This window comes from Pelmatolapia mariae, linkage group LG14 (genome assembly GCF_036321145.2).
Source record: "Pelmatolapia mariae isolate MD_Pm_ZW linkage group LG14, Pm_UMD_F_2, whole genome shotgun sequence".
Lineage (NCBI taxonomy): Eukaryota > Metazoa > Chordata > Actinopteri > Cichliformes > Cichlidae > Pelmatolapia > Pelmatolapia mariae.
In genome coordinates, this window is record NC_086239.1 from 18272302 (window position 1) to 18287490 (window position 15189).

Below are 15189 nucleotides of genomic sequence, written 5' to 3' on the forward strand. Positions count from 1 at the left end.
TGATGTACACTGTATCAACATTTTAGTCTTACAAGATACACAAGGACGGGTACATTTGCTGTGTTTCTCTACTCTGATGGCATTTGGTTTTCAAGCCCCTGTTTTTTTACACAGAAATGAGCTTTGGAGATGCGTATCTCTTAGTTGTAATATTGACAATATGGGGACATACCTGGTGCTTTCTAATAAGAAAGAAGAGGCCAAGGAGAGGTGAAAGCATTCAGTGAACAGGCGCGAGGTTAATGATGGAAGCACAAATGAAAACACCAGTATATTAACTCTTGACCACACATGTGTTTAAATAGATAGCACTCAATGTTACAGAGATAAATTTGTGTCTAATGCTTTTTCCCAATGGCTTTGTCCATATATGTGGTGCTTTATATGGGCTCTTGCTGAAAACAGCGTGCTATATATAATGACTCAAGGGAGACAATGTATTGGTGCATGCTTACAAATAAGAGCACTGGTGTCTGTAAAAGACTTAACTTCTCTGAATCATGAGGCTTTGCGGTTTGGCAAATGTCATTCAGACTGGACCAATGTCATTTAAAATACAGCAGCAGAATTTTCAAGGGACTCATATTTTGGCCAGTGGGTGTTAAGGGCTTAAAGTGACTTTTGGCATTATGGGTGAGATCATTTATAATCAAAAACCTTTTACGGTCTGCCCAATTTTTTGCTCAACCTATGCATCTCCTGCTAAACCATGCATCCCTGCACCGTGATTAGCATCACACCCCTTTCTTACAGCATTAAGCGCCCAAACATTAAGGCTGCTGATTGTAGCAAAGGAGTCTCAGTAAGGGGAGGAAAAATTTGTTACTGTCCCTCTTAATCTCTCTTCATGTGGCCCTAACATGCTCTCCCTTATCTTTCTCCCAGTATTTCTTTTGTCATTGGGAGCCACGGCTGAAAGAAGGCAAATTTTACTGTTTTCAATGTGCCAATTTGGCTAGATAGCGGTGTCTGTGACTATAAAGCTTTTAAATTTAGCTTGTGTTCACGTAGTAGCATTATTCCACATGAAATCACGGTCAAAGAGTTTATTAGTCATCAGACTCATTGATGAAAAAATGAAATAAGCCCGGTGACCAGGCTTTTTGCCATAAAATCATGTGATGGATGAGCCTCTTTGACACTGTGCTCTGCAGAAATACTAGATCATGTCCTTAGAAAAGGAGACGTGTCCTGCATATCATAATGTCATATCACTTTTCTTTCTCCTCAGTTCATTTCCTTTAATCTCACATTCCCTTGTTCACCTTTGCAAGCAGGCAGAATCATAATGCTAACTCAAGTCACACCTGACAGCAGAAATGTGCTACAGCTACAGTGAAGACAAGGTATTTATGTATTATCATAACACAGAATGTACCCCCCCTTTTTTGCCGAGATGCCTTCAAGTTTCCTTGTATTGAAAATATCCAACAATCTTTTACTTTTATTACAAATTTAAGGATGTCTTATGCGTATTTTACCGTGATATCAATCTGCAGTATCACATTCCCTCTATTAGCTGTTCAACCATATCAAAGAACAACAAAATGAACTAAATGATTATAAAGGCAGACATGTAACAGAATTTCTTGCTATGTTTGTACAAGAGATCAAATCCAAAGAGACTATGTATAAAATTCTTTTGTATGTGGTGTTAATTTAGGCCAACAAGTGAAATTTGAATAACAAAATTTGAAAAAGTATGTATATGTGCATTATTTTTTAAGCTTTATGACTTCTTTGGGCAAGTAGCCCTCTCTGTGACACAGTGGCTCCAGATAAATATGATATGTAAAAATGATGTTCTTGGAAACAACCAGAAAAATAGCAGAAAGTTGAGTATTGTCCACTACAGGTAAAAACACTATAGTAGCATCACCAGCCTTTGTCGTTAGTGAGTGCTGAGTGCTGGAGCTACGTCTCCTTTCAAACTTTACATGCTGTACTTCATTCTGTTATGTCTACTGTTACTTTATTTTCTCAAAACATTCTTTAAAGAATCATTTAAATGTTTCTTCATTTTTCATCACTTTTCATCGTGCATATGTCTACCCTGACGACGGGACGCCTATTTTTTTGCTCAGGCTTTATCCTCACTTTCCTCCATCCTTCCAGTTGTATTGTCCCTGGCCAGTCAGCGGGGATCGGAATATCGAGGCTGACATTTACTGTGGAGTTGGGAATAAAGGAAAAGAGGCAGCCTCTGCAGGAAGAGATATTCTTTCTGACTGGTTGAATGCTTTCCTGTTTCTTCTATATGTTAATTTCAGTCTGTGTTCATCTGCTTTGCAGTTTGCCTCGTTGGTTATTACAAGTGCATGGTTTCTTTTTTTGCTTGGTGAACTATGCATCTCTCCTGCCCAGCATTATGTTTTGTCTTATTACATTTATGAACATCTGTCGGTCAAGTACCCATGTGTCAATACTGGTTGTTTGGCTCCATATACTCTGTGTATTGACTGTGTATGTTGTAGTGAGCTGCCATAGTAAGTCCATTGGTATTCAGCGTGGGTCCCTCTCTCTGTGCTGCAGTCATCTCTGCAGTCTAGGAGACACAGTGTAACAAACACTTCTATTCAGCTCTCTTCTTTCTTTCTTTCTTTCTTTCTTTCTTTCTTTCTTTCTCTCTTTCTATCTATCTATCCATCTATCATCCATCTATCTACCTATGACCTCCCTACCTCTTTTTTTCTTTGATGCTCACTTTTGTAGTTGGCATTTATATAATGGAAACTGCTGTGCACATGTGTGGTGGCGTGTCTACATGCTGATGACACTACTGACTACTTTATGTGAGCATCCCACGCACCGACTTGTGTTTCTTTCACCTTTCCACTCAAGCACAAGGTAATGGCTGCCATGAACATATTTATACACCCTCAAACACATTGTCAGAGTGACCTTGATAGGGCATTAGCCCCACCCGCCTGTCATCTTTTAGCCCGGGCTTTTGGGTTTCTAATGATGGCGATTGGCTTGGTCATAACATAAAGGGTGGCAACAAAGTGATGGATGGTTAGGTGATAGTGCGGGATTTAAAAAAAATAAAAGAAAGAGATTAAATCATGGTGGCAATGTCTGTTCTCAGAATAAGAAAGACCAAGAGGGACTGCAGGGAAGCAAGAAAGAGGTAAAGTGATCGCCAGTGAACATCTCACAGGGATTAGATCTGTCTCTGTCAATAAGCATATGAAATTACAGCTTCCGTCTCTTGTGTGTACGTGTATTGAGGGGGGCTGTGCGAGTGTGTCTGCTGCTGTCTGGGCAGTTGTGCGCTTGAGTGTGTGTGGCTGCGTATAAATGTGTGTTTGTGAGTGTCATGTGCATTGAGCAAATGGCTGTGGGTGTGTTGAATAGTTAATGGTAGCAACAGATCCAGCTAATGGCATGACTAACTAACTGCACTGGGACACCGAAGCTTACTGAGTAATTAATGATTAGTCTCAAGGTCACTGATTAGAACCCAGTCACGCTGACAGACGGCGTGTTTATGAATTTCACAAGTAATCCTTTTTATTTTATGAACAGTCTTTTCAAGGCTCCTCTCTCTAAGCAGCTCAGATCTTTTCTGCTTCACTTTTATAGTTCCTCTTATTTTCTCCTATTATGCCGTTCATTACCTGCCTGCAGCACCTACTATTTAATCGATTAATTTGATTTTTTTTTTCATGTTCGCCTTGATGCCCTTTATTCTGCCTTCATCTGCTGTGGCGTCTTTGAGCCCGTTTTCAATCATTTTCCCAATTTACTTTATGTCACACCTGTAGTCGTTCCCGGAAAAAGATGAAAGCGAGAAGAGACAAAGAAAAGAAAGGTTGTATTATATTATGCCTCCCACCTGCATTATTCAGCCTTTCTGTCTTTTATTGTGCCAAACGCAAACATTTAAGCTTCACTTTCTTAAAACATCAGTCACACTGCCAGCAGACTTGATATTTGATGAAACTGGTCTCGTTTCCTCCCGTAACTTGAAGACAGCTTTGCTGTAGATGGTTTGGAGGTGTTTAAAGGAATCTTTGATGTTGACTGATCAAAGTGAAGTCAAGTGAGGTGACTCGTTGTAATTGTTGCTGAAATAACATTTAATGAGTAATTGATTATAGTTTTCAGCTGATCTGCCTGACACTGATCTGCAATTGGTCTTATGGGAGTAAAAATAAAAACACACTCTAGATATTATGGGCACACCTGAAGCTCAAAATTGCAGTCTCCTCTGTCAGGCGATGAAATCCAGATGTATTGGATGCTAAACAAATTGCATAGCTCAGAAGGATTCGAGTGTTTGCGGGTGACAGTGTGAGTCTGCGTGAGAGGGAGTGAAGACGAACAGCATGCCATTAATCTTTCACACACTGGATTGGGGAGGCAATCTGCTGGCTATCATAGATGATACATGACCAGCTATAGAATGACTCGCCTGTTGCATACCAACACTGTGAAACCGCACACACAGGCGGCACACTCACACAGACGCATCACGAAAAGAATCAAAGACACTGCTGCCAAAGATCAGCCGAGTGTACCGGCATGCACTCTGAGAACAGCTGAATTCATCCACATGTCCACATGAAAACACATTTGTACACATGCCTGCTTGCACATATTGTCACACACGATTCCATCTAAATCAACTACCAGAGGGCAAACGTGTTCTCCAATAGGATGGTTTTCTATTGAGCTGCCTGAGATACAGAACCATTTTTAGTTGATTTTCAGAATAAAAGCAGTAACCTCGCCCCCAACATAGCATAAAAGAATGTGTCAAAGCCATGTGCAGACTCAGTGAGCCTCTTTAACTTTTACAGTGTTTCTGTCATTGTCACATCTGTATTAACAGCCCATTCAGCAAGAGGAAAACTGTGTATGGGAGTAGCTATAATTGTAAATCAGCCTTAAACACACTGAAAGTCTGCACAATCTGTGTCTCTTCCCAGTGTATTGTAATTAGTGTGAGAAGCTTTACTGTGAGGTTTAACGACTTTGCTTTATGTCACAGATTTGTAGGACTTCATTAAACATTGAGCCTTATTTAAATGGGGAAACTCATCTTTCCCTGGCTCTTCACTGTATTGCCGTGTTTTATAATTTTAAAAAAAAGAAAAGAAAATCCTCGCTGAGATCACGTTTAGTCTGAATGTAAACAGAACAAAGGGAGATTGTTTGCAGCAGATGCTAGCCTAGTCTCAGCCCAGCAAATGACATGCCAAAGTTAAGGTATTAAAGTGAAAAAAAAATGAATAAATTAGACCCTACTATAATGTCAGATTAACTTTGCTGGCTGTCCTGCACTGTGGTCCAACATTCTGTTTTTCCCCCTATGAAACCTTTAACCTAGAAATAAAATGAATCAGATGTGATTATTTTAGAACACTGAGGATGATTTATTCAAAGAACCTCACGGGTTTAATGTAAATAAAATTAATTATAAAAATGCAGCTCTCGAATTGAGCATTCTGCTGATAAATTAATGGACCTCGGAAATTCATCTGTCAACAACTACAGCTGGAAATGCTGCTCGGCGTTGATGGATGCAGTGTTTAGTTTAAGATGACAATTCTAATGCAAAAAAGAAGAAGAAATTTTAAAAAGTATTACAATTAGCTAATGAATAACTGTAAAGATGCAATATAGAAAAACAATGGTATTATTCAGAGAGTTGATTCTGGAGAATTTCTGAAAAGGAAACATAGCATCCTGCTTCCTTCTTTCCTTCAAATGTGCACTTGGCATATGTCCTCATCATACCTTATTACTCTCCCATCTAATGACACATGCATTTTAGGTCCTAGTACATGTCCGTACTGTAGTACTGTTTAGACTGTGGTTTTAGATCACTGTTAGGTTATTGCTAGATCACACGATGATGTCATAACATGTGACATTGATAAGAACCTTCAGTGGGCTGTGATGAACCAGTGTGCCCGATTGTCTGATTCCTCAACTCCTGATCGTGTAGGAGGAGTTGGTGGACAAAAAAAGAGATTTTGTTCGCTACAGTAAGATTGCATGTTATTAGGAATGCTACTAACATCTGCTTTAAAAAAAAGCAAGAGTGCTTGCTTACATGCTGGTCTAGTGCCTCTACAGGTCAGAAGCAGCAAGAGAAATTACACTTCCAGAAAACAAGTCAGTTTAACTGGTATAAAGAGTCCATTTTCAGTGAAGGTAGTAGTTTAGACACATATCAAACAGACGATTTTCAGTTTGTATCCTGTGTTTGGCAATTACTATTTTACTTCTTCTCTTTTGCATCTGTGGCTGTTTGCACTACTTTAGGGCAAGAACGTGGCTTAGGTTATAGTAAATCTGAAAATTGTTGGAAAACAACAGTAGTTATATTTTAGCTTAAAATTTCTATTAAAGAGTCTGCATATATGTTGCAAAAATGATTTTCGTAATTATCAACACTGCTAATTTATGAAAGCTGTAGGCCGGAGCCTTTAATTTGATGTAATAAATTTGAGGAACCCGTATATTTTATATTAGAGATGTGTTTTGCTGCAGTGTATTGTCATTCAGTATCTGCTCATACCAGCACCTGCGGTTGCCCCAAGAGGAGCTGTCAAATGAATTAATAAATGCTCCTTAAAAATACATTAGAGCGTATATTGGTTATTAAAAGTTTATGTAATGCTTATGAATACAAGATATGCACAACTGCAGTAAAGTTTTACGTCACTTCTCTTGTCACCGGTCCTGCCTGAAGCACTACCCGAGGAAATAAGCAGTGCACTCTGCCAAATGCCACTCAGTGATTATAATGGGTCAGTTACAGAGGACAAAATTTCCTCAGTGATCAATAAGGTGCAACTTAAACTTCAACAGATTCCTTACACGGTCATTTTTTCTTTTATACCACTGTCTTTTTCCACTCACCCAGAGTCACTCCACATGGTTGAATTAATAAGGTATTGTTTACCAGCTAACCAGTCAGATCACCTCTGCGGCCACTAACGGAAATCCTGTGAAATCTATGATACTTCTGAACATGCCATCCTCTTCATCCTCCTAATCCCTGTCACCAGCGTATTTCCTTTTCTGGGCTCGAAGACAAACATTACATCAAAGTGTCACATGGTTAAAAAAACCAGAAAGTTTCTGTTGTATCCTAATAAGTATAAAAATAAATCTAACAACAGTTTCCTCTGAGAATCCATCACGGTGTATGCCAGGTTCATTATTTCAAGCAAACAGATCAAGGCCTCAAGGACAAACACTATCAAGTCTGTGTGTGTTTGCGTGTGTGTGGATTAAGAGGTGCGATGGATTTTGAAGAGCAGCATAATGCAGAGTTGCTCCAAAAGGTGACAATTTATGCCGAGTCAGGCGTCAATGCATCTCTCCACTTTCTCGCTCCTCGTTTTCTCTTCCGCTCACACTTCTTACAAATAAACCCTGACTAAAAATAATTTGTCTGCCACCGCTCTCACATCAGAGTGTTGGTATCACCAGGCTACTGTCTGTCCGGTAAATATTGGAACACATTGTCTGATTGTATGCAAGAGGATCTGATTATCGCCCGAGGTTTAAGTGGCTGTAATCAGTGTTTTTATGATAACAACGGATCAAATGATTATTTGTAATGTGGTAGGAGTTGTTCACAGATCATTTTCACCTGAATCAGGAGTTCATCATAGCACCTCTCAGTTGTTTTATTTCTTTTTAGTGTAATTTTACCTAAAAATAATAATATTAAAGTGCTTCTTAAAAGCAAAAGCGATGAATTACAATTTAAACATTTTAAATTTGATGATTTGGTTTCATGCTCAAGTTATTTATCAGGTCTTTTATCAGTCTTTTTCTGCATTTTTTCTTTCTTTCTGAATGTCTTGTAGTGTATGCCCAGTAATATTTTCACTTTGTTTCTCGCTCCTCTGAAGTGAAGTTGTTTTTTTGATTTTTTTCTGTATTATTATTTTCCTTGTTGCTGTTTCTGCCCATTAGAATTTCAAGGTCTTTTACTGACTGCGGTACTTAAAAGGAAACATCGTGTGGCCTTCGTGTATTTTTCTCTGACTTTCTCTAATAGGTTCACTCTCACTTGCTTTCCTTCCTTTTACTCAGTGAAAACAAGTTCATGCAAAAAAAAATGAATTGCCACTTACTTTGATGCTCCTGCTCACAATTGGGAGATAAACAGCGTAAGCATGGAGAAAAGGAAAAGACGGAAAGACGATGAGAGAGTTGCTGGCTTGCCCCGATTGCAATCTGTTTCATGTAGCCTCGGTTGCTGTTAGTGCTGAATTGGTTTTCAGGTTGAAAGACAATTACTTTAGCGGTACTGTCAGTTTTGTCATGCACACAGTGGAGTCCAAAACGCTTTGTGAAGCTACAGTTTTCTGTGTTGCATATCTCTGCAACGGTAATTGTGTTTCTTTCTCTCTCTCGTTTTTTAATCCCTTCACTGTCATCTTTACCTTAACCATCTCCGTGTCATCCATCTGCTGATTTCTCGTCTGTGTTTGCTTTCTTTCATCTCCTTAATCGTGCCATCTTGGCCACTTTGTAAAAAAAAAAAAAAAAAATTGACTTTATCTTTCCCTTTCTTACACCTCACTTTGCTTTGCCTGTTTTTTTTTCTCCCTACCTCACTCCCCACTCTCTTCTCTGCAGGTCTCTATCTGGACGTATTGTTGGAGGTGTGTGGTGGTTCTTTACTCTTATCATCATCTCCTCTTACACAGCCAACTTGGCTGCATTCCTCACTGTGGAGAGGATGGTTTCACCGATAGAGAGTGCAGAGGACTTGGCCAAACAGACAGAGATAGCCTATGGGACGCTGGACTCAGGCTCCACTAAAGAATTCTTCAGGGTATGAACTCAACGCACACTGTTCATTTTATTTGATTGCCTGAGCCTTTTCAGGTTTTTTATTATGTTAAGTAAAGTTAATTTGCAACTTTGAGGAAGACCATCTTTAATCCTATTGGTATCATTAGTATAGTATTACTTATACCATTACTGGTACTGAAAACCAGCCAGTTGTTAATGCAACCTCCTTTATTTTTAGCATCTGAAACACTGACATTTTCAAGGTTACCACTTTATTAGGTACACCTGTTAAATTTCTTGCTAATGGAAATATGCAATCAGCCAATCACATGGCAACATCTCAGTGCATTTAGATATGTAGAGATGGTCAGGACAGACTCCTGAAGTCCACACAGGCCATCATAATGGGGGGAAAAGGTGATTTAAGTGATTTTAAATGTGTCGTTGCTGTTTGTAACAGACAAGGGGTACAGTGCACAACATATTCAGACTTGAAGCTACTGCAACATAAGGCTGTTCCTGTCAGCTAAGAACAGGAGGAACTGAGGCTACAATTCACATGGACTCACCAAATAGGACAACAGAGATTAAAAAATGGTCTGATCCATGCTGGAATCAACAGTTCATGCTAGTGGTGGTGGTGTAATAGTGAGGGAGATATTTTTTCAGATCGTCTCGAACTGGTTTCTTGAAAATAACCTCCACAATCATCAGATCTCAAGCTAACACCTTTGGGATTGATTGGTGTGCACCCAACAAAGCAGCAACTGTGTGATGCTATCACATCAGTATAGATCAAAGTTTTCAGCACCTTGTTGAATCGATGCCACGAAGAATTAAAGCATTTTTGAAGGCGAAAGAGGGTCCAACCTGGTACTAGTAAGGTATAGCTAATAAACTGACAACTGAGTGCAGATTCAAATTTACAGAGATGACTATTTAAAATATTACATTGTTCAGAAAAATACCTTAGTGGCAGAATTTTAATCACTTGTATGCTAGTAGGGAGTAATGAGTGTGCCTCTGTTAGCTAGGCTAATTCAAGCAGCACATACTTGAAAACCAATCTACAAAATTCTAGAAAATAGAAATGAATGGATCTTCGTGTACTGATCTTGACTTGAGAGAGACTTGAAACGTGATGTTAAGCTGAGATGACTTTCTGTTTCCAGGTAGTTTGTGAAAAACCTGATCAAGGCCCACAGTAAGATTTAAAAAGATTACACTGGACATGAGAAAACAAAAGATCTGTGCTGGATTTTCTCAAACACAATGTTGATTACAGTGAAAAGATGTTTTTTTTACCATAGCCCTTAGCAGTTAATCAAAATAAAGGAATAAAACCATAATGATTATAAAAGTAGGCAGTAAGGTAAGTAAAGTCAAGGATAACCAGTGGGATAGGATATGCTGCTATGAAAAGAAAGTGGAAAGAATAGCAGAGTGGGGTAAAGAAGCCCCAATTACACCTTCACCCTTTGACCTCTTCACCTATGTGGCTTCCAGTCACTGTTAATAGCTGACACACATGAACATGCACACAATCCTATTTTTTTCTTCCCCTTTTGCTTCACACAATTATTAAGATTTGTTTTTGTTCCTGTGCATGTTATGTGTATATAAACAGTTCTGCTCTGTAGGAATGTGTGCACTAGTATTTGTGTCTGGAGACAGAGGAGGAAAGGGGGGAGAATGTAGCAGGCAGTTTGTGCTTCTGTTAGTCGCTCTGGCATCATCAACATAACGAGCAGGCTGAAATCTGTGGAGGGTGAAAAAGCAATTTACTCTCCCACAGCTGAGGGGGATTCGCCACCACCATTAATTATCTTGTGTGTGCATGCGAGTGTGTTTGTGTGACCGTGGATGTGTACATACAATATCTTGTGCACATAAAGCAACATATGCATGTGTCTTATATGTGTAAGCAAGTTTGAGTGGCGTTTTGTAACGCGCAGAAACACGGTATGTGCGTCCATGTATGTTTAAAAGCGTTTCCATATTGTGCATGCCTGAAGGTGACTTGCAGCATCCATTTTCCTCTTTCACAGCTACGCTCATTGTTAAAGAATCTGGAAAGAGTCACACCTTATTGTCACACATCCATCCCTCCAAGGCTAGACGGCGCTTTGTACACGCGCGTTTATTATCGGCGTCTCTCGGTCTCACTTTCTTTTATAGGTGGGGGCTTGGATAGATGGGCTGGAGGTGTACAGGAGGGGGTGGTGAGAAACTGTGATAGACTTTGGCAGACAGAGGAAGAAATGGAAGGAGAAAAATGAAGAGAAAGAGAGGGTTGAATGAAGAGAGGCGGAGCCTTTTGATGTGTGTGACATTATTATGGGATAGGTGTCCGTCACGCACTAGCAGCACACTGATACACACACATACCATTCCCCGGGTGCTGGTTTCAGTGGCTGAGGCCCTGGCTTGTTGCTCGAAGAGCGACAGAATAACACTTTATCACCAGGAGTGAAAGAGAAGAAAGAAGCAGTGCGCTTGTGGAGGATGACAGTTTGACTCCTCTGCTTGTTATTTTCACTCCTGAGTACACACAGTTCACACACACAAGCAAACAAATCATTTCACATGTATACACACAGACCGATGTGCAGAATTACAAGACCACAGACATATGCAGGATGTATACAGTACACATTATAAAAAAATATAATAGAGTTTATATACAATGCTGTGCAAAAGTCTTAAGCCACCCTTCATTTCTTTGTATCTTGCTAAGAAACTGGTGAATTTATTTACTAAAATATGTGCAACAGAGTTTGTACAATTATAATAAGCTCAAAAGCCAATATCTGGTATGACCACACAAGACGATCCCACACTGCTTCATGGATGTTGAGGTCCAGGCTCTGGGGAGGCCAATCCATGACCGATATCCAGGTGTGCTTTTACTGCATTGGCAGTGTGTTTGGGATCATTGTGATGTTGAAAAAAACAAGCTGATGTCCATCAGACGCTTTCCAGCTAGTACAGCACGGTGGATCAAGATCTGAAAATACTTTAATGCATTCACAATTCCATCAGTTTTGACAAGATCCCCAGCACCACTGTCTGAAATGTTTTACAGATGGCTGTAGACACTCACTGTTGTAGCTCTCGCCTGACCTCCTCTGTCTTCAAATCGATTGAACCCAAAAATTTCAATTTGGATTCATCACCCCATATGACCTGTCGCCACTGATATTCAGTTTTTTTTCAGTGATGTGACATACCCCTGCTTTTTGTCCCCAGGTCGTCTTGTAGTTTTTTAGGCCTGCCACTTCTGTCTCTGTCATTTCTATTATATGTATTTAAGGAAACACTGTGTAGCATGTAGAGATATGCCAGGTTTTTGGCTCTTTGGGTATCACCATATTGGTACAAAAGTACAGTTTATATGCTTGAAAAACTGAGTTATTTTTGGAATTTTTCATAGATTCAAGTTTCAAGTAAAGAAATTACAAATAATTATCATTTTTTTAATAGGCTAAGCTAATAGTAACAAAGTGCCTAAAGATACATTTTGTTATATATGTAGCTACAACACTGGTTCACCCATTAGGTTCGGCATATTCTGTATGCTTGAATGATTCAACCACAATAAGTGTGTTTTTTTTTAAAAAAAACACAACATTCCTCTGAAAATAGCCAGGTACAAAGAGTGGACTGAAAATGAGTGAAAAAGCAGCCAAAGTCCAAAAAAGTCTGGTTTGTTCAAGATAAAATATAAAGAAATAAGTGGTGGCTGAAGACTTTTGTACAGTACTCAGTCCTAAATTCATAACCACACACCAGCTTAGTGTACAAGTATCCCAGTAAAAAGTAAGACTGATGCTTGACTTGTCAGCATCTACACCATGTCATAATTTAAATGTGGTTATACAGTAAACGTGATTATACACCATGAGATTAGAGCTGGGCGATAGAACGATAACCATATGTATTGCAAAATAACTTTTTCTCCATAGAAAAAATAAACTATTGCGATAGACCTTGCTCTCTTAAAAAAAAAAAGAAAAGAACAGCCAATCCAAATTAAGTAGCGCAGAGCCGAACCAATCACAGCCGCAGCGTCACGTCACGTGACTTGTTACGTACAGCACAAGTGCCAAGCCGCACATGTGTAGTTGTTTGGGAAGCAGCCAGCCGGGCTGCCCAGGTAATGGAGGAAATGAGTGTGCCGACTAGAGAAAAATCAACCGAGAGCGTGGGTGACCAGGTTACCGAAAAGAAAAGAGATGATGGTTCCAATGCCGGAGAGATTGTCGAACGGAAGGGCCATAGAAGTTCCGTAGTGCGAAGGTATTTCGTAGTGATGTGTCCGTTGCGAACGAAATGGCTCTTAGAGCCGGATTTTTGACGTGAATGACGCGAGCCGGCTCCTTGTCGTGAGCCGTGGGGTTTTTTTCTTTCCTTCTCTCACCCTCTCTCTCGCACTTTTTTTCCGCTTCACTCTGCACGCGAGCCTTGTGCTTTGCGCTGGAAAGAGGGGGGAGGGGCAGTAGTTACACTCGCAGTAGCACAGGAACAGAGCGGGAGGGAGAGACAGAAAGACAGCCAGGGACAACAACGTCACATTAGAAAGGTATAGTAATCATCCACAACTATTTTCAGTTGCGGATGATAAAGGATTCAGAAAGTTCAGAAAGCTATACAACAAGGAGAGTGAAAATTTCCTTTTAGTTCTCAGTTTATTTGATATTGACAAAAGTTAGTCAATTTTGTCTGTTCTTCTGTAAAACAAACTAAGATTTATTTTTAGAATTAATATTTTGTTTCTAAGTGGAATTGACAATTTAGTAGTCTGTTTTGTTTGTTCTACTTTGAAACTTAAACGCTTTAGCGGCTGCCCTTTGTGTAGTTTGCAATATTTGCCTTTATTTATCTGAAAAAGTCTCATGTTCCTTAAGTACATCTACCCTGTTGAACTTATTATGGGAAATAAATATTAAAATCAAGACAAGCTGCTGATTATTTCACATTTTACTTGTGAGCAACGGAACATTTAAATCTTACAAATATAGTTATTTGGCTTATATCGTGATATATATCGTTATCGCCTGAAATGAAAAAAACATATCGTGATATGAAAAAATCTTATATCGCCCAGCTCTACATGAGATAAACATTGAAGATAGAAGACACAGCACACCATCAACAGCATCATTTTACTCAGGGACTAAAAGAGGAAAAGTCAGCTTCACATCATGTGAAGCTGTAGCATCTGTAGCAACAAATCAAATCCAGTGAAAACATGGATTGTTAACATGGATTAACAGCCTCCTTTTTTCATCAGTAAAGTCAGCACTAAGGTCAGCATGTCGATTTGAATAATTAATTAGATAATGTCCGCACACTGTTCAAAGTAATATTTGTAAAAGAAAAAGACTGGCAGGCATTGTTCTATATTTTCTTGCAGCTGAAAACCAATTAATTTCTACTCATTCCTGAAGCATAAATCCATTTTAAATAGGTCACAAAAATGGAATTTTGTTTTCATTTTTGTTAACCTTCCCAAATCAAGTTTAAGAGCAATGTGTTTGGCATCAATCAGCAGCAAATTCAAATATATCCACCTCTAGAGTTTTTGAGGTGGGATTGACTCAAAACCTGTGTTAAAAGTAATGAAGAACATAACCAGGGCAATGATGCAGCTCAAATGTGTTTTTAATATCTTTTGGAGAACACCAATAACTTGGCAACAAACAGGCAGTATTTGTTAGTGGGACTCATTTATTTTTGTTAAACGGCTGAAATATATACAGTGAACATCTACAGCGTCGCTTCCTTGACAGCTGGCTTCCACATCATCTTAGGGAAAATTTACTCCTATAACTGTAAATTTATACCCATTAATTCCCTGTTAACCTTTTACTTTCTCCCCTTTGCCCCTCTTCCATGCTAGAGATCCAAAATAGCTGTATACGAGAAGATGTGGTCATATATGAAATCCGCTGAGCCAACTGTCTTCACCAAAACCACAGCAGAAGGCGTGGCAAGGGTCCGAAAGTCCAAGGGGAAGTACGCCTTCCTCCTCGAGTCCACCATGAACGAATACACGGAGCAGCGAAAGCCTTGTGATACCATGAAAGTCGGGGGCAACCTGGACTCCAAAGGATACGGCATTGCAACACCGAAAGGCTCACAGTTAAGGTGGGTGGAATAGTGTAACAATAGGAAACAGTAACGACGCTGATACTGGACTATTGCTGCGATATTCCACCTACCCTGCTGTGCCTTTTATACTTGACCTTAATCAACCTCTCACTGCTGTCTGGTGAAAATTTCTCAACCAAAGAATTGTAAAAATTGACCAAAGTGGATATTGATTGATTCTCGCAAGCGTAAAGTCCCAAATTAACAGTAAATGTTATTGATTTAACACAGTTTATGGATTTATGGAATAGGCACTTGGCAGTT

General features: G+C 39.4%; 1 protein-coding gene across 4 annotated transcripts in view; it reads left to right on the forward strand.

Moving 5' to 3' along the window:
- Positions 1-15189, forward strand: part of gria4a (glutamate receptor, ionotropic, AMPA 4a) — a 116418-nt gene that overhangs the window by 83079 nt on the left and 18150 nt on the right. For all 4 annotated transcript variants that reach the window (XM_063494205.1, XM_063494206.1, XM_063494207.1 and 1 more), the window contains exons 14-15: positions 8614-8812; positions 14675-14922. In XM_063494205.1, the coding sequence (XP_063350275.1) occupies positions 8614-8812; positions 14675-14922 (447 nt within the window). The remainder of the gene's footprint in view (positions 1-8613; positions 8813-14674; positions 14923-15189) is intronic.